This window comes from Chelonoidis abingdonii, chromosome 5 (genome assembly GCF_003597395.2).
Source record: "Chelonoidis abingdonii isolate Lonesome George chromosome 5, CheloAbing_2.0, whole genome shotgun sequence".
In the NCBI taxonomy this organism is placed as follows: domain Eukaryota; kingdom Metazoa; phylum Chordata; order Testudines; family Testudinidae; genus Chelonoidis; species Chelonoidis abingdonii.
In genome coordinates, this window is record NC_133773.1 from 112,773,545 (window position 1) to 112,800,208 (window position 26,664).

At 39.5% G+C, this 26,664-nt stretch overlaps 1 protein-coding gene across 8 annotated transcripts in view; it reads right to left on the reverse strand.

Annotated features, from left to right (window-relative positions):
- Positions 1–26,664, reverse strand: part of SLIT2 (slit guidance ligand 2) — a 408,552-nt gene that overhangs the window by 142,906 nt on the left and 238,982 nt on the right. For 7 of the 8 annotated variants that reach the window (XM_075066554.1, XM_075066552.1, XM_075066553.1 and 4 more), the window contains exons 5-7: positions 24,458–24,529; positions 7,966–8,037; positions 3,638–3,709 (exon numbers count right to left, since the gene is read on the reverse strand). In XM_075066554.1, the coding sequence (XP_074922655.1) occupies positions 3,638–3,709; positions 7,966–8,037; positions 24,458–24,529 (216 nt within the window). Of the gene's footprint in view, positions 1–3,637; positions 3,710–7,965; positions 8,038–8,274; positions 8,347–24,457; positions 24,530–26,664 lie in introns of those variants that run through there. The other variant, XM_075066558.1, reaches the window with a different exon arrangement.

Consider the following 26,664-nt stretch of genomic DNA (forward strand, 5'->3'; position numbering starts at 1 on the left):
CCCTATAGAAACTACTTGCAAAATCCTTTTAGCAGGTCATATTCATTTTGCTGCTGAACAAGACAGAATAATAATGCAATATAAAACACCTTCTTTCACATCCCTTCCTGATTTTCCTTCCTTTTGTTTAATCACAGAAAAGGGGATTAGCTGCTTTTGGCTCCTAGGGACCCATATTCAAAGCAATGCCTGAAATTAAAAGACCAAATGGCAGTGAGTGAAGGAATTAAGTAAGTTGCCTCTCTGTTGGCAGAGACCTACACAAGATCATGGCTCCTTGCCAAGTGCCAAAAAGCACTTTGCCATTGATAAAATATCTGACAAATGTATCCACTAAATTAGGTAAATTACTTCAGCCTGGGTTTTATGTTTTTTCAAAGTAAAGAAAAGGACATTCAAAGCTATAAATCAAAACCTTACTCCCAGAATCATCCATAACAGAGTAATATCATTTTAGTCCTTTTTAGCTAATGTGCTCAATTCTAAGCAAATAATTGTAATGGATATTAAAAAAATAGAACTCAGCTGACAAAGCTAATTAACCTACTAAAAACCCATTTAAGTAACATCAAGGCTGTGGAAACAACCAACAAAGGCAAGATGATTTAATTGATTCTTATTTGCATTCACAGAGGACTAAAAATTCAAGTTAAAACTGATGTCTTTTCCTTAACTAATTTTTATGATGTGTGGGTATTGTAGCAGAGAGATATAGCGTACAATATGATGCATGCAATACATAGCCAGCACTAGGTAAGGACATAGTGTCTGATTCTGCACTTGCTTACATCAGTGCAAACCCAACAGTAACTCTGTTAAAGGTAACGCAGTCACACGTGTAATATCAGTGTAAGTGGGATTAGAGTGACAACGATCTCTTTTGAATTGTCATCTGGCTATTTATTGTTACAGCTAAATGTCACACTTATGATGGAGGGCATTCTGTATTGACTTTCTTTTGTTTATATAATAAATTTTACGCTGAACAACCATCTCACAAAATTTTTTATGCAAGTTTGCAAAAGACTAAAATCACTCTTATAGTCTATTGCCTAAATGCCACTTGTACTGTTGAAATAAAGTTTAAATAAATATATATAGTGAAGTATTTATTAAACCAATAGACACTTATGCCTTCAGGTGCACATAGGGTTGCCAACTTTCTAATCGCACAAAACCAAACAATCCTGCCTCACCCCTTCCTTGACATTCCGCCCCTTCTCTGAGGCCCTGCCCCCACTCACTCCATCCCCCCTCCCTCTGTCGTTCGCTCTCCCCCACCTTCATTCACTTTCACTGGGTTGGGCAGGGGCTTGGAGTGCGGGAGGGTGTATGGGCTGGGCAAGGGGATGGGGTGTGTGTGGGGAGGGCTCTGGCTGGGGATGCGGGCTTTAGGATGGGGCTGGGGATTAGGGGTGCAGGAAGGGGCTCCAGACTGGGGCCAAGGGGTTCAGAGTGAAGGAAGGTGCTCAGGGCTGGGACAGGGGGTTGGAGTGCAGGAGGAGATGTGGGCTCCAGGGAAGGACCAGGGACGAGTGTTTTGGGGTGTAGGAGAGGACTCAGGGCTTGGGCAGGGGGGTTAGGGTGCAGAGTGCAGGCTCCAGGCTGGGGCAGGAGGGTATGCAGAGTGAGAGCTCCAGGAGGGAGTTTGGGTGTGGGAGGGAGCTCAGTTTTGGGATAGGAGGTTGGGGTGTGGGAAGCGGCTCCAGCTGGAGGTGTGGGTTCTGAGGTGAGGTCAGGGATGAGGGGTTTGGAGTGAAGGAGGGGGATCAAGGCTGGGGCAGGGGGTTGGGGTGCAGACTCGGAGGGAGTTAGAGTATGGGAGGGACCTCCAGCCTGGGGCAGAGGGTTGGGGTGCGGGAGGTAGGGAGTTCAGGTGCTTACCTCAGACGGTTCCCAGTCAGCAGTGCAGCGGGGCTAAAGCAGGCTCCATGCCTGCCCTAGCTCCACGTGGCTTCCAGAAATGCCAGCATGTCCTGCTCCTCCTAGGCGGATGGGCCGCCACAGTGCCCATTGGCTATGGTTCCTGATCAATAAAAGCTGCGGAGTCAGTGCTGGGGGGCAGGGACAGCACATGGAGCTTCCCAGATTGCCCGTCCACCTAGGGGCTGCAGGGACATGCTGGCTGCTTCCAGGAACTGCGTGGAGCCAGAGCAGGCAGAGAGCCTGCCTTAGCCCTGCTGCGCCGCCAACCAGAAGCCGCCTGAGGTAAGCGCCTGCACCCTGAAACTAGTCAAAACCCGGATGCCTGGCAACCCTAGGTGTACAGTCAGAATACATTATAAATACAACACAGGCCACTGGCAGTCCATGGACTACAGTTTAAGAACCACTGGATGAACCTAGGACCTGATCTTGAAAAAATTCTTGAGTAACTTTACACAGGTGACTATGCCCACTGATTTCACAATACTAAATGGTTTCCATATAAAAAAATAAAATAAATGAAATCAATGCCATTTTGGGTTATACAAGCACCATTCATGGGCCTGTATTGACCTCTTTTTTGTTTTCAAGCAACCATCGCATTTACTTTCAATTTCACCCACTTTTTACTTCAGTGGGAGTTCTGCCTGGAGAGAGCGCTCAGGATTAGGCCCTAAAATATTACATTATTCATTATAATAATACTAATAATAATTATTATTATTATTATTTTAAAACAATTGCATGTTTTTAAAAAAGTCATCCTTAGTTTTTTGCATAAACTTAAAAAAAGGCTAGAACTTGAATGAATAGTTTCTTTGTTTCACTTTAGTAGCCTGAAGCATATGCTTACGTTTCAGTCATAACTGCTAAAAATTGAGGCCTTAATGTAAATGCTGACACAACCTTAATTATAACAGCACTACCAGTTGATGCTGTAATTTTTTGTTATAAAGAATGTTGGAGAGCCAGTTTAGTTTAATTAGGTCTGCTAGCAGAGCAGTCATAAAAGCATAAAGATTTCCCATTTATCACATCTGACAGCCAATCAAAGATTCTTCCGTATTCTTAAATGAAATGTGACTTATTGAATAGCTCAAATTGAAACATTTTTTTCCACTTTCAAAAGCACCTATTTTTAGATATAGTTACAATAGGGTGACGAGATGTCCCGATTTTATAGAGACAGTCCCAATTTTTGGTTCTTTTTCTTACATAGGCTCCTATTACCCCCCACCCTGTCCCAATTTTTCACATTTGCTGTCTGGTCACCCTAAGTTATAATGTGCAGAGTAGTCTCTCCTTTCTTCTCTAGATGGTGAAACTCATGTATGACGTGGAGGGCATTGCTGCAATTTGTGGCTGGATAGAGAAATGGCCACGGCAGCTGCATTTCTGTGGATCCAGTGGCCCCAACACCCTGCATAACTGACACAAGGGTCTCTAGTTCATGGGTCTCACTTACTTCCCTTGGGTTGGGAGTTTGTTAATTTCACCTCAAAGATTTCTCTGCAATTGACTCACATAGTCTTATGCTGCTGGAGTGGATCTCAACCTAGAGATCTTGGAGTTGCACTTTTTCCCTTTCTTGCTCCCAAATCCATCTAGATGGATCCACTAGCAAAACTTGTGTAGAAATAGTGAAGTGGTGAACGTACTAGAACACACTAGATTAACAGAACAGACAGCTATTGTCATCAGGACTACTTACAAGGTTCTGAGTTTGGGCATGTGGTTGAAACTTGCCACTGAAAGTCGAGTGATGTTGTTATTGTTGAGAGTGCTGCAAAATACAAAAAGATTCAAGTAAACATGCTGAAGTTATCAGGATTCCAGATATTGTCCAAAAATTTCTGAAGAAAATCAGATGGTATTACTTGAGATACAAATTTGCTATGATTTTGCAGAAGATACAGCTGGTGTACAATGTAGGGGCCCGCTTTTTAAAAGCGGGATTTCAGAAAAAGATCATTTACACCTGTGCTGTGTGAGCCGCCTTGGCTGCCAATGGATTCCAGATGAAGTGTTGGCATTTGATCTTTATATCCCAAGTGATTCAACCCCCAGCTACCTGAAAGGCTGTCTCCCTGTCAGTCATTGCAAATTAAAGGTGGGAATGCCATCCTAGTATAAAGCAGGAGATAGCTGGTGGCAGGACATTCTCAGAGAGGGATCCCTGGTTCTGGAATTCACTTCACACTCTGGTTCCTCAGTGCCCAGATTTGATCACTTTGAACACATGCTGCAAGATCCACCTGGCCCAGGTTTTCCTGGGAAGGACGACACGGAGGCTTACTGACGCTATGTGGGAGATGGGGTTGGTAGATGCCATGGAAAGTAGCATGATGATTTTAGGTGACTTGTTCTCTATAAGGTATGGACCTCTTGAGAGCCTTAATATTTTACCAGAATAGTTCTATATATGTTGTGCAATGTGCTTACAACTTGGCACAGGCACAGTGAATAAATCTAAGTAAATAAATACTTGGTTAGCAAAGAGCTGTCTTAGCATACATTAATTGCAAAGATAATGAGTAATAATGTATGAAAACTTTATGAAATATCTTGCATTTAACTATTATCTTTAGTTTGATATAAAAAGAAGACAAGCTTGACTCCAGAACAAGAAAGAGAGCAATATGATTTAAAGAGTTAATATTCCCCCATACTTTTGTCTTACAACTTGTTCATTTGAACAACATGGAATATATTTTCAAAATGTTATTTTGTGCTTTAGCTAATCAACTCTCATGAACTGAGAATTCCATTGGCTAAATCTTTGCACTCCTTTTTGAAAAAGCAAGTGTTTCAGTTGTATTTTTTTAAAACATGAAGCATAATTTGTATAATTTGTGCTGGTTTCTCAAGACTTTTTAATTAAAAGTACTAAGTACTTCTGAAACACACAAGGGTAAACTGCCAGCACCATGAATGGAATCAGGTTGAGCACCTCCAATTAGCTTTAATGGTAGCTATGTGAGTTAATTTCTGGGGCAATGTGTTGCAAATTTATCTCTGTGTGCTTACTGATTTCTGTTCCTAAATGTTCTCTTTACCCCCACACAAGGCAACTCCTCTGTGTGCCCTGAGGGGTATGGAAACCAAAGAGGAGTAGAATCAGGAAGAAAGGAAAAAAAGAGGACAAGGACATGTGCCTTACTTGAAAAAAAGTGACATTTGCATAGGGCTAGTGCAAAGATGAGACTGCAAGAAAAGGGTCTAAAATGGTGATATGACCATTGTCTTTATGAGACTCTCTGACACAATGTACAAATGAAAAACATACAGTTCCTATGACTCTCCCTGCATGACTTATTAATGGGTGACTTCAAAGGTACATCTTTTTAAAAAAGAAATGCAAACCAGTGAACATTTATGTAGTTCTTATACTACTTAAATAGAACAGATTTTTTAATGATCAATATCGTATTTCTGGTGTTTGGTTATTTAACTCATTCTTTCTTTCTATGTTGCACCAATTTCATTCTATGGATTTATTTGCCGGAGTACAGCAAAACAGTAGCTAGTAGTAACTTAATGGATTAAACCATAAACAATTCCATCTAATAACTCAAATTTGTGGCTTTCATTAAAGGAACACTTCCAATTTAAAACAAAAAATCATACTTCTATCTGAAATATTTTCACCTACTGTTACACATTACCCCCAAAATTCTGATGGCTGAGAAAGAGATTAAAGAAAATATAATGTTTCTATTTTTGCAGTTTGTTTACTTTTTGAACTTAACAGCATTGTGTGAATTGTTAGGATCACCCCTGCATAGTCAGTTTCCCACATTTGCTTCAGTCACACAGCTGCAGTGGAGTGAAAAACATTTTAAAAAAATAGAAAATTTGACTGAAAGCCATAGAAATTTTCGAGAGGATTCACTGCCAGTAAGTAGTACCTGAAACTACTTCTAACTCTTCTTTTGAATTGTCTAGATTTCATGTTGACTGCATCCCTTTAATCATAATAACCTCTGAACCTCCGCAATGTTACCAAAGTATTTCAATGATGAAAGTTTGGTTTCTTTTGTTCAGAACTGTACAAGATCTGTCACTTAAGCAAAAATTTTAAAACACGGTTCAACTAGAGTACAGGACACACTAAAAGCTCTATTATATACTTGTATTTTGATAGAAGATATGCATTCCATGCACAATATTCATACAGACAGAATAAATCCAATCAAATACAAAACCAATATATTATTATTCAATGTACATTAGGCTATTGACTGACCTGGATATCTTTTTTGGGGGGGGGGGTAAACTTTTATTTATTTATTTATTAGACAATATTCCTGCTGTGAAGGTGCAATTACAGTTCCATTCAACATATTTGTCTTAACTTTGTTTGTAATTTAAGTTCTTCTATAATATTGTTTATCAAATCAAATGGTTTAATTCAAAAGTCTGATTTATTTACATATTTAACTAATGGTAATAACACACCTATATTCAGGCACAAAGTACTGCAAGATTACTTGCCTTTGTGGTGCAATACTCCTAATTTGTACGGTTTTGATTCTGTGCCCAATGAAGCCTATGGGAATTTTTACCAGATTTGGTCAGTAAAAATAATGGCAGTAAAGCAGCACAAACAATATTTGATTTAATTACAATATACATTCAAAATTCATTTCTTTTGGACATATATAAAATGCACTGTTAAAGGACGCTATATATTTAAAGTAAGGTAAGATGATAACCGCCCTAACCAGCACTGTGAAAATATAAGTTATCCTGTGATACAGGTGAGTTCCTTGGAAAGCGAGGATAAAAATCACACAGTACATCAGGTAAATCATTTATACACTTTACAATTCGCATATGTTAATATCAAATAAGCAGTGTATTTTAAAACATTTTTAAAAAGACAAAGCAAGATTTGGGTTATCTGGTTACTCAACTCTGATGACGTAAAACCAAGAAATGTGATTAAACTATGAAAAATTAAAAACAAATAGTCGCAGCTATCCACCCATAATAATCATAGATTAGCTCAATAGCTGCTGAATAACTGCTACCTTTTCCCTAATTTGCTCACATTTTATCCTTTGGATTCTAGTCATAAAAAGAAATTGTTTCTCTCAGAAAAGCTTCTTGAGTTTACATAATTTCTATTAAAAATTCAGTTAAGACTTGAAGCTCTCTCCTCCCACCAATTTAATTTAGCTTTGGGTTTCCAAGTCTCTGAAGCAAGGGTGATTTAAAACGACATCCAGAGAAGCACTAGTATTGATAGAGAACAAAGTCTCCTGCTTTCTTTAAATGTACAAAAGTAACCAAGGAATGTGACACTTTGAATGACAGAAGAAATATTTAAAGAATGCATCCTGCCCCTGAAATTCGTTGAGAATTAGACATTTTACTCATCATAGTTACTATTTTCAGATCAAGGGTCACTGTAGATAATTTTGTTACCTTTATTCTGACTTGACAGCAATTTCAACATGAGAAATAAGTAAGCAAGGCAATATGCAACCCAATCCTTCAATCAATGCCATAAGTATGTTGTGTATAAAAAAAATCAGTTGTAAAGCATTTAATAATGGATGGACAGGCTACATATCAGATATCACAGTTCTGTTTACTGAAAAAGTAGCTTCGTGAAAACAGTTAGCATCACAAATGTATTCAAGGTATTTATTTTGATAGGTAAACAGGCAGATAGATAGAGGTTATCTACATCAGATTACATAGCAAAAGCAATAGTGAAGTGTGTAGCACTTCAACAATGAAAAATATTTTACAAAAATAAATGGATGCATTAGTACTTTTTTTTTCAGGCAGTGTCTTTTTCTTACAATACATGTCATCTGATTATTTTGTGAAATGCTTTTCTGGATGAGCAAAATAATATGCCTTTATATATATATTTACCATTTTACAACACATCACAGTGGATTATTTTAAGACGTCTTTTCACTAGACCATTTTGTCATCATGCTGCAGCTAGCAGATAAGCTTTTCCATTAGTACTCCCTAGATACTGAGCTCCCGTTAAAAGTAAGAGAAACAAGCAGTACTTACAGCACTTCCAAGTCACGTAGAGCCCTAAATGCCCCATCTTCAATACAGCTGATCTGGTTGTAATCCAGTTGCCTGTTAAACAGATTACGAGGGTATAGGTAAAAAGAGATGAACACTGTGTAAGAAAGCCTCCTAAAGGATCTGTGTAGCTAGGCCACAGTAACCGAAACACTCTCACAAATACACTCATCTGCTTAAGAATGTCACACGCCATTCTGGCCTTGATGCTGCCACTGAAATCTCTTTTTGTTCTGAACTGTCTGCGCAAAACAGCAGCTCTGGGAAAGCTCCAGTAAATAATAACTGCACCTTATATTAAATGCCAAAGGAGTACAATTTCATTACATCAAGAAAAGCTATCCATTAAAAGCTCTCAGCGTCATCTCACTGAAACAATTTCATTAAGGTAAAGGACTGTAAATCACTTAATGTCACATGCATCCCCTCAGTGACCTAACAGAATCCATTTATCAGAGAAGACCAGCTGCATGTTAATTTCACTATCCTTGGCAAGAAAGAGCAAGAGACCACTTTTAAGGTTTTTTAAAGGCAGTTTCCTTCTAGAATTGTTCTAAATGAAGAAACAACATTGTCCTAGGCATACACATTTGCTTAGTTACACTCTTTAATTCTGCTCCAAATATATCTAGCATTTGTTCTGCAATAAACTTTAGTGTATGATTTTTGCATAGTTTGTGTTCTTTGTAATTACATGCAGATACGATGTAATAAAGGAGCATATGAATTCTGGAAATAAAACTCAGCAATGCCATCTCATACATTATTAATCTTTAAGTATTAAGTTATGAAAAATTTACAATAATTTCTCTGAAGGATGTTCTTACTTTTTTCAACTCAAAACATTAATACAGTACGTACTACATGACTCCTCTAAAAAAAGAAAGATACACACTTTGCTGAAATTAACAACCACTCAGATACAAAATACACCTTTCTACACAGCTGAACAATACTAAGAATATAAGCATAATACAAATGAACTTTGCCCCTTGTGTTTCTCATTACATACTACCTATCAGAGCTAATAAAGCTTTTACTAAAGCACTTTCAGAGATTTTTCTGAACCTATGGTAACCCTTTATTTGGGTAAGAAATCATTACATCTTTGTTCATCGTAATACAGCAACTTTCACATTGCCTCTGAAGTTTCGTATGTATTTTTTGTTTTAGTTTCTAGTAAACAAAACACTATACTGTTGTAGCTGTACTGGAATAGTGTTTCTGTTTACTAGAAACTAAAACCAAAATATAGTTTCCTGAACACGTTGTTTAATCATTTTGGCACAATATTTGTACTGCAGTGTGTTTTTCTTTAAAGCTATGTTCCTAAGAACTATTTTGATTTTAACTAATTAATTTCATTTAACAATTATGTTAATAGCCTTTTTATTTGAAAGAAGCAAAATATATCTACAGTACTATTGTCTAACCTCTGGAACAATTTATCAGAGCCATTTAAATTAGTACAATGGCATGAAATGTTACCCTTGACACAACACAAAAGAGAAATTGTTTCCAGACAAATTGGCAAATTCTTTTAATGCCATCAAATTTGCCTAATGCAGTCTGCAGGTTAATCTGTAAAAGGGTGAGCTGTATGTTTGCCCATATCTTATTATCCTTAGCTGTCAATGTATAAATCAGTGCTGACACAGCTTCTTCTAAATCATCCATATTATACACAAAGGGAAAGCTTTAGCAGTAAGGAAAGCACTCGAGCAAATCTTGTCCTGCAAGAACTGAAAGGCAGATTGCTTCCACTAAACTGGCAGCAGTTGAGGTGCACCTGAAAACTTTTGGATCTTCTCATTTAGTGACGCATTCACAGCACTGCTATTGTTAAGGGCAAGTTGCCATTTCCAACCTAAACCATTTTTTCCCCTGGGTTTCCAACACAGCTGCTTTTGTTCACATGGGGCTGAAGCATGGCATGAAACTAGTCAGATGAAATACATTTTTCTTCACAAGAAATAATGCTTAATTTTAAAAAAAAGTATCTAAAAAGTAGCATTTCCTGTTTCTTTCAGATAATTGGCTATCTGTTGTGACTAAACGTGGGTCAGAAACACATTAAGCAGTATGCATGGAAAACAGCTAAATAACCATTAAGTTATTTAACTTTGAAAAGTGCCATCTAGTTTATCCTATTTGTATTAAGTTGCAGACATCCACCATACATAATCATATAGTTCAATGGTTTCACTAATAGTAAATTCTGATAGACAAAACTCATAGAACTAAACTGTAGAACTTATATAATGTCACTGAGAGTGTATATTGTTACACTGAGACTGGTAGTGTTGAGGAATTATGAAGTTTATGGATAAGGTTGATTTCTGATTTCAAGGTAGTAACCTGGGCCATACTCAAGGCTATTTGAAGACCTCTCAGTATACACTTTTATACATCCCAGCTGTTATTTGTTTTAAATTTGTTAACTTTCTAAAAAGTACTTTTTAAAATCTACAGTATTGTTTTAAAGCTTCCTACCTCTGTTAAGTTAGCGAAGCACATCTGCAATTTTAACTCCATTTTAAAGTGCTTCGAGAATTTCTTTAGCTCTTTTCAAATGATTACAAATTCCTCCAAAACAGGAGTCTGTATGGAGGCTGCTAGCTGAGTAGAAATGGACTTGCTACCCCACAGACCATACACATCCTTGCACAGCTTCTTCCATCCCACTCAAATTTTCACCCCAGGAGGCTCCATTTCCCATCTCCTTGACCAGTGGTTCTCAACATGTGGCCCACAATGGCACAGAGATATAGCCCATGTTACATCCTCAGGGCCAAACAGGTAGTATTGGATGTGGCCCACAATGGTAAATAGATTGAGAAACACTGCCCTTGACAGTCACTATTTTTCCCCCCCATGTGCCCCTTTTTCTGCCTCTTCCCTACACAATGGCTATTTACATTAGACAATGTGTTTTTTGTAAAGTTCCCAGGATTCCTAATGTCAGTTCTCATTCTTAAAAACCTTTCAGTTGCTTGGGAGAATTAACTCATTTTTGCACCCATATTTGCGGAGTTACCTGGATACTTTCTGTATTTAATACATAGCATTTTTAAAAATGTTACAGTAATGTTAACTAATTGCAAAGGCAAAGTTGTGAAATTTTTAAGGGCTATGCACATTGCTTTTTAAATGTAGCTTTACCCTGTAGTCTTATCAATACATCACGTGCAAAACATGCTGTTAATAAAACATTGTTAGTTATCATAATCATACACATTGACTGTGGACTTCTATTTCCCCCCACTCCTTTTTACTTTTACATATCTGCTGTATTTAATGGTTAGAGCTAAAAAACAAAAATTAAAAGACCCTCAAAAATCTAATGTTCAATGTCAGAATATCTACGTACATTTAAGAATTGATATCTATTTTCATACAAAAGAAATTTACATCCTATGCCACCAACACAACAACATACCAGAAGTCCATAGTTCATGGAGGTAGAGATAACTTCACTTTAAATTGTCAATTTTTCTACTTCTCTCTCCTTCTGTTCATCAGGGCTTGAAAATATTCTGTTTTGTAATGTAAGAATGGAGACCATGCACCATTAAAGTTGTTCAATTTGTACTGAAATGAATGAATCCAGGCTTCATTTCTTAATGCACTGCTTAATAAGTCACTGTAAAAAGTCAGAAACTGATGTTCATCTCTTTACCGTGCTTCCGTGACAGGAGCAACATTCTTATAAACCTTTGCATGTTCACATTTACTATTCCTCAGATCATCCCCTGTGTGTGTAGAGGGAGGGGGACAATACTTGTCACTGCAGTATTATTTTTGGAAACAGTTACTATTTTCTACTAATTTGTCTGCATTTTGAGATAGAATGAAATTACGTTCACTCAGTTGCCTTTTCTGTTGCAATTTCCCCAATTCCGTTTATAAGGCAATAATTTCATGGCACATAATCTGGAAAGAATGTAACAGAATCTATAAGATTTTTGTACTGAGTTTCCATCAATTTACAGACAATAGGACTATATCTATCTGATTCCATTCTTCTTCTTATGAAAGAAAAAATGTTTTCCTCCCATTTATCTGCATGGTTTATTTTGTTCAAACTATGTAAGCTTTTATTTAAAAAAATCTAATTCATTTTCACGGAAAATTGAGGAATAAAACTTACTAAAATAAGATGTGTGTCAAGTTATTGATCTTTTTATTTCTGTTAAAACTAAACAGCTGGCATGATGTATACATCCTTTAAGTATGGCATTTGGGAATAAAAACTGCTTTTTAATAACTAAAGTCCTCTAAATAATACCCTTCAACTGCAGCAGCTCCAGGCACCAGCGCTCCAACCACATGCCTGGGGCGGCAAGCTGTGGGGGACGCCCTGCTGGCCACTGTGAAGGTGGGAGTCAGGCAGCCTTCGGCGGCTTGCCCATGGGAGGTCCGCCGGTCCCACGGTTTCAGTGGTGGGTACGCCAAAGTCGCAGGACTGGCGGACCTCCCACAGGCGTGCCACCGAAGGCAGCCTGCCTACTGTGCTTGGGGCAGAAGAAAAGCTAGATCTGCCCCTGCCCTCCAATCCAACAAAAGTCACTAATGTTGTCTGGGAGCAGAACAACAAAATAAAACAAATTCAGAGTTTTGAAGTCCAAACATTTTGGAAGTATAAGTAAAAAATGTAAGAATATGTATGAGAGATGTAAAAAACTTTTGTTTGTAAAAACTTTGAGTTTGTAAAAAACTCAAATTTACTGTGCCCCGTTTTTCCCCAAATTTTTTATAAAAATTCTAACCTGCACTAAATATTCAGATGGATATTAAAGGTAAACATGTTGTCAAAATCAGGCTTATAATGGGCAACTAGCTCCACCTTCAACTATGTGACGACTATCACATCTCCATCATCTAGAGATACCTCAACAGAATTGTATTATATAGCTCTTAACACAATGGAGGCCACAAGAGATGCTATTCACAGATGGTATGTTTTTAATTTATCAAAAATGAAAGGTAGGCAGTTGGGGGAAATGATTTACCTATCAGGAAACATGAGAAATTATTATTATTTGTACTACCATTGTGCCTAGGAACCCTAGTCATGGACTATGATCCCATTGTGGTAGGTGCAGTACAAAGAACAAAAAGACATCCTGGGCCTGCAAGAGTTTACAATCTAAATAGACAAAACAGACACATGATGAGGGGGGGTGGTAGACTGAGCAGTTTCCAGATTTCTAGAGAAGAAGAGGGTGCCACAGTGTATGACTGGTGATGCACTTTACTTTTAGAGCAAAGGAGGTCCTTACTGTGCTTTACCTCCACTTATTACCATTTGATAAAGCTCCACTTGGTTGGATCAACAGTTATTTCAACATTCTTCTAGGAGCTGAAAACTGCTTTGAATGTCCACTGTCAGGTAATGCCCCACCATCCTTTTGCTGTGGTAGTGTAGATACTGACAACCTTGTCTGGCCATAGGGCAGTGAAGCAGCAGGCTAAAATATCTTTAGGTAGTTCTATTCTGCAACTGATTACACAGCCCACAAGTCATGCAGCAGGTAAATTATGTCATCAGTGTGACTTCATATCAAGTGGATGACAAAACAGTCTCATGGCAAGTGTGTAATTTTTTGGGAAATGCACAATTAGTTATTTCGGCATGTGACATCTGTGGCAAATTGCCGGTACTGTTATGCTGGGTCTCGCGCTCTCTCTTCTTTGGGGAAGGATGAGGGTGCCATTGCTTGCCTCTGAACCGGTATTTTAATTACCCCACTAGTGTCCTTGAGGAGGGGAGTGGAGAGGGAGGGACCTGGGCCCACCCTCTTCTCCAGGTCCCAACCTAGGGGCCTTGGGTTTGTGGTGAACCACTTGAACTAGCAGTTCCTTCCCCTGGGTTACTTCCCTCTCCTGCCCTTCAGCTTGTGAAGGGGCTTCTTGCCCTCCTTCTACACAAGCCAGGTGCCCCTTACCTGGGGTTTCTTTTGGATTTCTCAGCCCACTGCAGCACTCCTCCAAACTTTCCTTTTGTCTCTCTTCAAAACTCTTCTCTTCTCCAACTCCTTCAAACTGCTCTCTGCTCCAACCAAACCTTCCTGCTCCAACTCCCACCACTGTCTGGCTGAAGCAGGGGTTTTTATCACATGACCGACTGCTGGTGCTCCAATTGGCTTCAGGTGCTCTAGTTAATCTACAGCAAACCTTCCTCCCCTTGCAGGGAATAAGGCTCCCTGCTAACACTCTCATACTGTCCTCTGGCCATGCTGTATCACACATCATTCAATAGATATTCCCCAGGAATACTTCTGTAGAGGGGCTTGTGTTTAAAGATCAATTAAAATACTTCTGTCTGTGGAACAACTCCCCTTAAATGATAACTAGTTATCAACAAATATCGTGGCAAGGACACAACTGCTTTGGTTCAAGATATGATTAAGTTAGGCCCTGTCTACACTGGCAAATTTCTGCGCAGTAAAGCAGCTTTCTGTGTTGTAACTCCCAAGGTATAAACACTGCCAAGCCACTTAGTGCACTATGCACCCCACAGACATTGCCAACACACTTCTATCAACCTGCAGGCTCCAGTCTGTACCCACTGCATTCCACTCCTGCCCTGTCACACCTCAGCCCTGCGGACTCCCAGTTCCCACTGCACTCAGCACCCAGCACCCATCCCTCTGCAGTTTAGCCCTGCTGAAGTACAGTACCCACTGCACTGTACTCCAAAGGAGAAGGTTGAATATGATCCCTGGACATACACAAATCTTTAACCGTCCCGGGACCCCACCTCCTCCTGGGATCCTCCCTTCCCCTGTCCCACTCAGTCCTGATGTGTTTTTTTTTGTCAGTCTGTCTCCTCCACTTGTTTTTTAATACAAGAATTGTTTTGGTTTTAAAACAATCTTTATTCCATTAACTGAAAGCAAACAGAGCCTACAAAGCAACAGGCAATTTTCTTACACCTTCATAGTGCATCGTCTCCACCTATTACAATCACCTCCTAGTATTACAAGCACTGCACTCCTGAGCACAGCACCAAATATTAGTGGCTTTCAGCTTCAAATTGCTGCCTCAAAGCATCCCTGATCCTTATGGCCCAATGCTGCATCCTTCTAATAGACCTGGTCTCCGGCTGTTCAAATTCAGCCTCCAGGTGCTGAGACTCAGTGGTCCAGCCCCGAGTGAAGCTTTCACCCATCCCATCATAAGCCAATGGGGTGAGCTCATGGCACAGTTCCATGAATGTGGCTTTCCTCATCTGAAAGTTCTGCAGCCGCTGCTCATCATCCCAGACATGCATGACGATGTGATCCCACTACTCAGTGCTTGTTTCCCAAGCCCAAAAGCGGCGTTCCACTGTGGTCAGCATCTCTGTGAATGCCACAAGCCATCTCATGTCATAGCTACTACGTGTAGCAAGATCAATGTCACACTCCTCTTGCCTTTGTAGTTGAAGGAATAACTCCACTGCTACTCGTGATGTGTTGGTGTCATAAACAGATAAGAAAAGTTAATAGAACAGAAGTACTTTATATCTCTTTTCACTGTAAAGGGTTAACAAATTCAGTAAGCCTGGCTGTCACCTGATCAGAGAACCAATCAGGGGACAGGATACTTTCAAATCTTGAGGGAGGGAAGTTTCTGTGTGTGCTGTTAGTTTTTGGTTGTTGTTTGCTTTGGGGGCTCAGAGGGACCAGACGTGCAACCAGGTTCCTCTCCAATCTCCCTGATACAGGCTCTTATAAGTTCAAAATACTGAGTACTAGACAGATAAAGCGAGTTAGGCTTATGTTTGTTTTCTTTATTTGCAAATGTGCATTTGGCTGGAAGGATTTTAATTGTGTATTTGGCTGGAAGGAGTTCAACTGGTATTTGGCGAAAGGATTTAAATTGTGTGCCTTGATTAAACTTAGAACGACTGTTGAGGGGATATTCCCAGTGGCCTATAGCTAAAAAACCCTGTACACTAATCCATTTTAAAATTTGCACAAAGATTTTTACTGTTTTATCTCTCTGGTTAGATGTAAGAAAGTTTCTGGGTTTAGAATCTGATTGTTTATTTCGCTGCGGTGATCTCCAGTGTGGCGTTCTGATTCACCAGGGAATTGGTTGGGGAGTGGATGGGAAGGGGGAGAAAAGGTAATTTCTCTCTCTGTGCCAGCTGCATTACTGTCTCTCTCAGGGGGTCTCTCGGGTAGGGTGTGACCGATGAGAAGAAGGGAAGGATTGGTTGAATTTCACTCATCTGTTTTAGTGATCTCAAGGAGTTTGTAGTTCACAATTGAATCTTTCCAGGATAACCCAGGGACTCGGGAAGTCATGGGAAAGGGCAACGATGGGGAAACCGGCTTTTACTTTCCTGGGTTAAAATCCAGAGCGGTCTGGGTTCTTTGGTTGGGTGGGCCAGGCATGTTTGGTCTGGGGGACCAGAGTGTACCAGGCACTGGAATTCCTGGTTGGTGGCAGCGCTACAGGTTCTAAGCTGGTAATTAGCTTACAGGAATTCATGCTGGTACCCCATCTTTTGGACGCTAAGGTTCAGAGTGGGGAATTGTACCATGACAGTTGGTCAGAGAGAGCAGCACATTGGTCAACAGTTCGGGATCCATTCCTCTAGACCAAAGAGGCAGAGCATGCAGTACACAAACCATTGAAAGATGGCGCCAAATGAGGACGGAAGCACAGAGGTTGCTGGGATGTGAAGCAATGCATCACAAGGCATTGGAACAGGACCCAGGATGCCCCGGGACCCCCTCCACTTTCCCATAACTCTTAGCGGCAGAAGAGGAAGAAATGCTCTGTGGGATAGCTGCCCAGAGTGCACCGCTTTGAATACCACTGCCAAGTGCTGCGAGTGTGAACACGCTATTGTGCAGGCAGCTAACAGTGTGAACACACAACAGCGGTTTTCCTTCACTGCTCTCTGAGTGGTGCTGTAACTGCCAGTGCTGTAACTCTGCCAGTGTAGACGTGCCCTTATATCCCCGATCACCATGAATTTTCAAAGATAATGGGCAATGGCTCTACAGTCACATCTGCCAACTCCTTTAGCACCGTCAGATGCAGTGCATCTGGCCCTATGGACTTGTACTTGTCCAGCTTTTCTAAATAGTCCTGAACCACTTCTTTCTCCACAGAGGGCTGGTCACCTCCTCCCCATACTGTGCTGCCCAGTGCAGTAGTCTGGGAGCTGACCTGGTTCATGAAGACAGAGGCAAAAAAAGCATTGAGTACATTAGCTTTTTCCACATCCTCTATCACTAGGTTGCCTCCCCTATTCAGTAAGGGGCCCACACTTTCCTTGACCACCTTCTTGTTGCTAACATACTATACATCCAAGTATCCACCGTATAATTTACTTTAAATGAACAATTTTGGTCTTTCCTTCTCATCCTCTAAAAGAGTGGTCTCATCCAGGGGTACGTGTACATCTAGGGGTATGCAGAGGTCTACCAGGGAGTACCTCAACTCGTCTAGATATTTGCCTAGTTTTACAACAGGCTACATAAAAAGCACTAGCAAAGTCAGTACAAACTAAAATTTCATACAGATAGTGATTTGTTTATGCTGCTCTATATACTATACATTGAAATGGAAGTACAATATTTACATTCCAATTGATTTATTTCATAATTATATGGTAAAAATGAGAAAGTAAGCAACTTTTCATTAATAGTGAGCTGTGACACTTCTGTATTTTTGTGTCTGATTTTGTAAGCAAGTGGTTTTTAAGTGAGGTGAAACTTGGGGGTACGCAAGACAAATCAGACTCCTGCAAGGGGTACAGTACTCTGGAAAGGTTGAGAGCCACTGCTCTAAGAAAACCCCGAATGAAGAGGTAATATCTGAAACTTCCTGAAGTGTGTGTTTAGAAGCTAACACAATATGATGCAGACGAATAATCTTAATCAAAAGCATTCACCCTTTAAGAAATGCAGGTGTTTAACCTGCTAAGTATTTACTCATCCTCTCAATATGCTCATTTAGAATGAATAAGTTTCAGTTCCTTCTTCATTTGCACAGGTACCGGTAGTAACTAATCAGTAAGCAGATGTTTTGATCACCCGTTAGTTGTCTCCTCCTTCTAAAATTCAATTGTCTTCACCTAAGGTATCCAAAGACTATTGTTCCTGAACACTTTAAATCAAGCTATGGCATATGTAAACTACGATGATGTTATTAAGAAAAATGTGGCATATGAGCCTAGATCAATACATATATAATACACTGAGATTATTCCACATGGGGGTGATCCTCCTGTAGCAGAAACACTGGCACACAGACTTTGTATTTCAGCACCCTTCACATGCCATTTCAGACCACATGGGGTCAATAAAGCCAACACTTAATTATAAAATACTAGACTATATGGGGGAAAAGCTGGAGGGGGCTATATTATATGCAGCGGGGATGAAAAAGTTCAGAACTTCCTTATTTCTTGAGACAACGAACCAGTAGGATGTGCCAGCTAAAGGGTATCACTAGAAACACAGGTGTCCAAGTCTGTAATACTCCACAGACAGGCAGAACAACCTTTGCCAACTTTGTTTTACTACCTTTATCCACTGTTTTTAATGGACTTGGACCCACTTTCATATATCACTAGACTCCACTACTCAAAGGTACCCTGTCCTGAAGAATAAACTAGGTAAGGAGAGTTTCAGAAAAAGAGCACAAAAGAAAGCTACCAAGAAAAAGGCAGGAAATAGAGGAAATAGCAGCAAGGGCTGAAAAAGGAAGTTCAGAGAGAGCTGGAAATGAGAATGTATGTCCTTAGATGGAGCAATACTGCACACATGAGGGTGAATTAAGGTGGCTGCCTTTATGAATTGCACTAACAGGGAGTCGGGTCTCAGAAGATTGAGAGAGATGGCTTTACAGTTACTCCTGGGGGAATTCTGTGTCACTGCACATGTGCAGAATTCATGTCCCCTACAGATTTATTTTCCTGCAGAAAAATGACTTCTGATGGGGAAGCAAAGGGTAGCCACGAGAGCGGTCATATGCCCCTCCCTAGCAGCACAGTCAGGTTGGTTCAATCACGGCTGTGGGGCAGGGGCAGTCGTGCATGACAGAGAGAGAGAGAGAGAGAGAGTGAGAGAGAGACACACACTCAATCCCTCTTGCTCGATATTGCAGCATGCTCGGCATGGAGGGGCAGGGTTTCAAGGTGTTTCTGAGGGGTAGGTATGTTCTGTCCCCTAAGGCAGAACAGAATGTAGAAGCCTGCCTGCTTAGTTAATTGTTCCCATTGTCTTTGCGAATTCCCCCAGGAGTATAAAACAGGTGTAAAATATTTTAAGGTTACTTTACATTGCCAGAGTGGTATAAAGGACAATATGGCTTTATAAATGCTTATGGTGCTTTAGTGATTAGAACCGGTCTAAATTTTTTGACTGAAAACATTTCTTATCAAAATGTGCTCCTTTCTGGAGATGGTCAGTAGCCAATATAAACTGAGTTTAATTCCCCAGGCACCCTCACTTGCTCTTCAGTTGCCTCTGATGCAACACTGAGCACATAGTTGCATATATTTGTTGACTAATCACTCGAAATAAAGGATCATTACTAGCTATATTACTATTAGGCAAAGGGGTTTGGGGATTTTCTCCAATACTCCCCACTCCCATTCTCCATCCATTGTATTGTACTTTAATTAATAACCAAAATAACTGAAATCAGTGGGACTATATTGAGTTATTTTGACAATTAACATATGCAGAATTTTGCATTATTTTAAAATATTGTGTGCAGAATTGTTAATTGTTTGGCACAGAATTCCCCCAGGAGTATGCAGTGAAGGCGCTGACCTGGGACTCAGAAGATCTAAGTTCAGTTCTCACCTCTGCCACAGAATTCTTGTGACATTTTGGGTACACAGGCACTTAATCATTTTGTACCTCAGTTCCCCCCTTTGTAAAATGGGGATAATACTTTTCTACTTCATCAGTTTAGTGAGAAAAATTCCATTAATATATGTGAGGTGCCCAGACACTACAGTGATGATTGCCGTATAAGAATCTAGACAACCCTGGATCTTATCTCAATCACAAGGGCACAAGATGAATTAACAGTGTTAAGAACTTTTGTAATCCCTCCTGAAACAATCATTTTCAAAACAGATACCAAACTTTCTCTGTTTCCAACAGTCGGATCCAGATATGGTGGCTTGACAGCATGGATTACATAAATTGAAGCATAACATCAATGACTGTAGCTAAGAGCAACAACATTGACAAGGGTGTTCTTCACATGGGTGAAGGCAGGGCTCCTGAAGAGGAGAATTCAAGCTTGGAGGGAAAAGCAGCACAACGTCCCCTGCCATTTGAATTGCTGGCCTACCATGTACTGGGAGGCCAGTCTGGGAAAACCAGTATAGACTATGCCCAGTCACTCTTTGCCTTTCACATAACTTGGCCCATCAACAATACTGAAGAAAAGGCCCAAGCAATCAGTGACTGATTTCTGATGCAAACAGAGCTGTCTTTGGCATCTGTCACCACTTGCGTCATTCTGTACAAATCAGAATGTAACAATACTCCCTGGACTGAATCTTCGGTCTATTGAAATCATCAGTTGTTTAGGAGGGTTATGCCAGATAAGGGAGATATATTTATGTAAATACTTTTTGGGGCCCAACATAGGACATTTAATAGTTCTTTTCTTATGGGCTGACTCTGGGTGTACCTTGTTTGTTCACTATGGAAGCAGTGGGTGCATTAAAAAGTCAGCATTTACCAAGAATTACCATCCAGTGTTGTCCAAGATAACCACCATTTCCCCCTCTACTTAGGACAAGAGAGGTCAATCATAATTGTGGTAAATGTTAGAAGATGTTGACATTTTAATAGACTCTATAGCACTGCTGAATTGTCCCTGAGAACTTCATATGTTTCAGAGTCCAACAAAACATGTTCTGAGCTTCCTATACTGCTCTTTTTTCTAAGATGTTTATGTGAACACATATCTCTGACCTGGTCAGATTTAATGCATGAGTTGGTGATGTACGTGAACTAGCTATCCCAAGAGACTGACATCTGTCAGACTACACCAGCAAGTCCTCTGAAAATGGGGATATCTTATGCATAATATTAAAGAAAGCTTGAGATTGTCCTGGTAAGGATGATTTTGTCCAAGTTCTATGGAAACTGAACTCTTTTTTTGTAGAAGCAGCAAGAGGGCTCTGGAGTGTACTCTGCATAGGAGCTAACTCTGAGGTAAGAAACCAGAAAGACCCAAGAAACAGCGGTGGCTCCAGGCACCAGCACTCCACACATGTGCCTAGGGCGGCAAGCCGCAGGGGGTGCCCTGCCAGTCCCTGCGAGGGCGGCAGTCAGGTAGCCTTCAACAGCATACCTGCGGGAGGTCCACCAGTCCCGCAGACTAGCGGCAATTCAGTGGCGGGTATGCTGAAGCCGCGGGACTGGTGGACTTTTCCCAGGCAAGCCGCCGAAGGCAGCCTGCCTGCCGTGCTTGGGGCAGCAAAAAAGCTAGAGCTCCCCCTGCCAAGAAAGGCAGCATGCTTCTTTGTGGAAGTAATCCCATCTAGCTGAGCTGACCAAACTTTTGTTTTATTTTGCTCACTCTTGTGGCAAATTGGAATACTATTATTTTACTGCACTGAAATGCATTGCCAGACTGTTCTGTCTCTTGACTCCTGATGAACATCAACTGTAGGTTTAAGAATAAATTCTGTACATGATGGAGTTTGAATTAGCAAATTGTCTCAATATTAGATTACTACTTTTACTTTATTCCTTATCTCTGCTACTATCACCACTATAATTTTGATGAAGATTCTTAACGTCATGGCCAGACCAAAAGTCAGAGTATACTACGTCGGATATGCTGAGATTAGAACAAACCTTAAGTATTGGTGGTGATAATACTCAATAAGGCGATGAAGTACTTTGGTGGTTGAATATTAGATAATCACCTGAATTGATGAATAGAAAATAGATTTTAACCACTCTATTTTGTAATGGCTTTTGTTTGCAAATTAGTTCAATCTTTCTAAACCCACAGTTGATCGATTGTTTCCTGACTTCTCTTGTATAATCAAACAGAATATAGTGTTTGCTAGCTATCTGATCTTGACAGATATTGCTTCTATGGATAGGAGACTGTGGTTTTAAACTCTGCCTCTCTTTTTCAAGTCTCCAGAGAGGTTTGGAGGGCATCCATTTTATGGATACAATATTTAATTTAATAAATGTTAGCACTCGTCTGTCATCACAAGTTACACACAGACCACCCAACCCAATGATATACATTCCACTACAAGATGGCAAAGAGATACTGGCATTGACTAGTCAAGATTATGTATAGGTATTTCTGTGGAAAACTTTTTGATATTTCCTTTTGTTCTACTAGTGACAAATATCTGAGAAAATATTCTTCTCTGGACCACAAGAAAAGGAGGCAATCTATGATATCCATTCTGAAATTCAACATTTTGGTGCCACAAAGAGGATTTGGACTTTTTGGTATTGTAAGGACCTTGTTGATAGCTTTGCATGGATTATCCCCAAAAGAGGAAAGGCTTTAAACACCACTATGGTGTGTACAGAATGATTATAAAGGATTTGAATTCCAGAACTTTAGGCAAACTGCTCTGCAGGCTACCCACACTAGAAAATATGTTAAATCCTAGAGGTAATTCTGTGCTGTGTCATGCAGGAAACTGGAGTCTAAATTACAATGGACTGGGATATTTCTGGCATTCTTAGATCTCACCCCCACATTAGAAAGTTCCCACTGATGCTCTCAGACTCATTACTATTCAAAGTTCTTTTTAGAGCCATATCAATTTTCTTAGGCAAAGGATCATTCAGAGAAATATTGCCCTCTAGTGGTAGCAAAAATTTTCTTAGATTTGAAATACCGGTAATAATGGCTTCAGTTTGAGAGTCCCAAAATGCCAAAAATTAAAACTCAAAACCAAAACCAACATACCTTGAGCAACATTTCTATAAGGGGGTGGGGCTTGCCTCAGATTTAATCTCAGATTTTACTGTAGAGTGAATCTTCAACATGAATATTTTTAAATATAAAAACACAAGTCAAGAATCATAATCAATAGACCCAATTCTCTGCTTTAAACTTTCTAGTAACTTTACAAGACTCGACGATAGAGCTCACGTTTAGCTGAATGAAAGAAGCTTGAGGAGTACGGAAAGCAGTTTACAAAATTCATTTGCCTCCCTTACCTATAAATGCTAGTATTCTCGCTAGACGATGCTCTCCTACACACCTAAGCACACTGAAGAACATAGGAAATGATAGCCATTATAGAGGCTACAGGAGCTTGATGCTCTTAAAAAAAAGGGTCTACAGAGACTGCCGAAGTGAGATAAGGAGGATGGTGAACAAAAAAGATTGTGCAGACCCTGGGGTGGGATGACTATTAGGGTCAGGGAGGCAGAGCTATTTGAATTGCTGTAAATAGACTCAAAGAACACTCCTGAACCCTTTTCTGAAGCTGAAACCCTAGACATAAAATTAGGCAAGAAGAGTTTAATCCAACAGGCCCACTTAATTTGCTGGCCTGATACCAGATGCAGAAAGCTTTAGATTAGCATAGAAACTTGTTTCCCTTCCAGGTCTCAGGCTGTCTCATTACAAGCTGTGCAGTGTTCCATCATTATGTGCTTTGCTTTTTAGCCTCCCTCCACCCACATTTAATTTGAACAACATTTCTTCTCAGAGACTGCTTGTTATGGGCAGAAGAACAAATGAAGAAAATTATATCCAGAAGGGAATCCAGGAGAGGGCTTTGAAAAGTCCTGTTTTACTATTGCTGTCTGTAATAGAAGGAAAGGCAATTTATTCATTACCAACGGGCGAATGGTAAGTGCAGAAGTCATCAGTTTGTTGTCTTAGAGCTAACAGAATTCCACATTTAGGAGCCATGGAAAATTGCACATGGGTTATGGGGCTACCAAGTCTCAAGAAAGATGTCACCAATCCTGTACAGAGGACTTGCTTTATCATGAAAGAAAAACTGCGTGAGAGAAGTAATCACATAAAAAGTAGGTATGTATTCTAGTGGATTGGTTAATAAAATTATCTCAAATCTCTCTCTTTTATAAGATTAAACAAAAGGCAGACCTCTAGACCCTAAGCAGAATGAATTTTTAACAAGAAATGGTTATAGTCAGAAAAGATAGCTCATAGTTTGATTTTCCAGTAAAACACTGAAAGAGGCCTGAAGACCAGACATTAAACCCAGGTTACCATAAGCAAAGACATATACTGTTTTGACATCTTTAATTCCTTTGTAACCATTTGGATTTGGTGAAAGGAAATTCTAGGATGTGCTAAACATATTAAATACTTTTGCTAAAACAACAACAATAAAGCTCTTGACTTTCAGGAAGAGGCTCTCAACAGTTGCTACAAAAAGTGTTTAAAGAGAAAAACATCTGATAAAACAAAGACAATGTGCAAGTAAAATATAACCATCAACATATAAAAAAGTCAATAGGAAACTACTTACAGATTTTTAATATCTACGGCCCCACGGAAAGCCTTCCTTGGAATTGCTTGAATTTGATTTTCACTGAGATCACTACAAAAAAAAGATGAAAGGGAACTTAAAAGTTGTTGTACATATTTTATCTGTATGAAAGAACTTTTGTAAAGGAATACCATGTAAGAAAGGGATTTCATAATGAATCTCAGTCACTATAATTCAGTCTACTCTCTTTATGAAATATATTTTATTATAGCAACTGACTTGTAATTAACTACGAAGAAGAAATCACATTTCTCATATTACTTGAGCTGCATAACAATAAAAAGTTCCCTTAGAAAAGAATATATATTCCATGTAATATGTGACAAAATAATACAGTTTTTAACAGATGTGGTCAAAATGATTTTGCTTAATTTTGAATGCGCTTAAATACTGAGTTCAAAAGTTTGATTCAAAATTATTATGTTACATTCTATTGAAAGAAGATTGAAAATGAGAAGAGCAGGGACAGAGAGGGAAACAACCTGCTGAACACAGGAGTTGCCACATTGGATCAGACCTGCACTCTATCTAGACCTATATACTGTCCAGATAGTGGCCAGTACCAGATGCTTCAGAAGAAGGGGTAGACAGTAGGCAGATGCCCTCACATCTTATCTTGATCTGTAATAACTGGAGACTGGCTTAAACGCTGAAGAACGAGGTTTAATATCCCTTCAAAAATTGTTACCATTTACTGTATAGATTATCTATTTAAATAGCCAACTCTTTTTGGATCTTGCAAACCTCTGCCTCAACAAGTTTCTGCTGAAATGAGTTCTAGAAAACCAGAGTAAAAATGAAGCACGGAGAGAGAGAGACTGGATAAACAGCAGAGGGGGGAAGAAAAATTCTAGTGGAGCTTTTGGAAGCTGTTCTTTCTTTAACAGAAATTGTTAAGGAAGCTCAGGCTTCCCATTGGTAGAAAACAGAGTTGAGGAACTCAAACTAGTTTTGTGAACCCCAAAATAACACAAGGAATTCACAAAACCTCACACTCTGTAAAGTTTGTCCAGCTCCAGATTTTAAGCTACTACAAGGTTTGTATTCATATAACTTGCTCTGAAAAACAATCCTCTATATATGTAGCAAGTCCTTATCCAATTCATCATCAATTTAAGGAAACGAAGACAAAAAGCTATATTTATTTGCTACATCTGCTGTCCTTGGTGCATCTATTATCAAAGCATATCTAAAAGTAGGCCCTGCTAACTGTTACTAAGAGTTTGTGAAAAAGAGATAGAACCTGTAAGCAGTGGTTTAATTTTCAAGGCATTTATGTAATTTTGAAAATAGAATATGACTGCATTGGTCTGATGATAAATTCAATGGCAATGAATGAAATAGTAATCTGCAGCAGTAGTTACGGTAACTTGATGTAACAGCCTTATCTAAGAAATTATATTACAATCATCTTTCTAAAGTGATAGGATATAATCTATCTGCATGTAATTTTAAGAAACTACGCCACATACCCATACAGACACCGGTTGCTGACTCTGGGTATTACACTTTCTTCTTTTAGTTTTACATACAATTAATATTATATATATATATATATATATATGAATTAACAAGTTGAAGATGTGTGTTAAAAATTTGAAAAAAAAATTAACAGCCAAAATCTGTCTCTTGTTAACTGAGATGGGAGTCTCCACACACGTATAGGCACCTGCAAATGTCCGGTCAGCCAGAACACTCCACCAGCAATACACTCAGCAATTCTGCTTTTCTGTGAGGGGGAGAATCGAGAACACCGACTTTTTTTCTAGTGGGCCCACACATCAAAGATATCAAATTTCATGTACTGAGGATGTGTACCCTAAAGTACCCTGCTGAATATGCTAAAGTTGAAGTTTAAGGTGCTGGGTTGCAAAGGTTGCCAAGCCTGCTGATCTGGGCTTTTGCTAATGCCATCCTTATATGTCAGGAGTAGGCAACCTGCAGCACGGGGGCTGATTTTCAGTGGCACTCACACTGCCTGGGTCCTGGACACTGGTGCGGGGGGGTCTGCATTTTAATTTAATTTTAAATGAAGCTTCTTAAACATTTTAAAAGCTTTATTTACTTTACATACAACAATAGTTTAGTTATATATTATAGACATAGAAAGAGATCTTCTAAAAACATTAAAATGTATTACTGGCACACGAAACCTGAAATCAGAGTGAATAAATGAAGACTCTGCA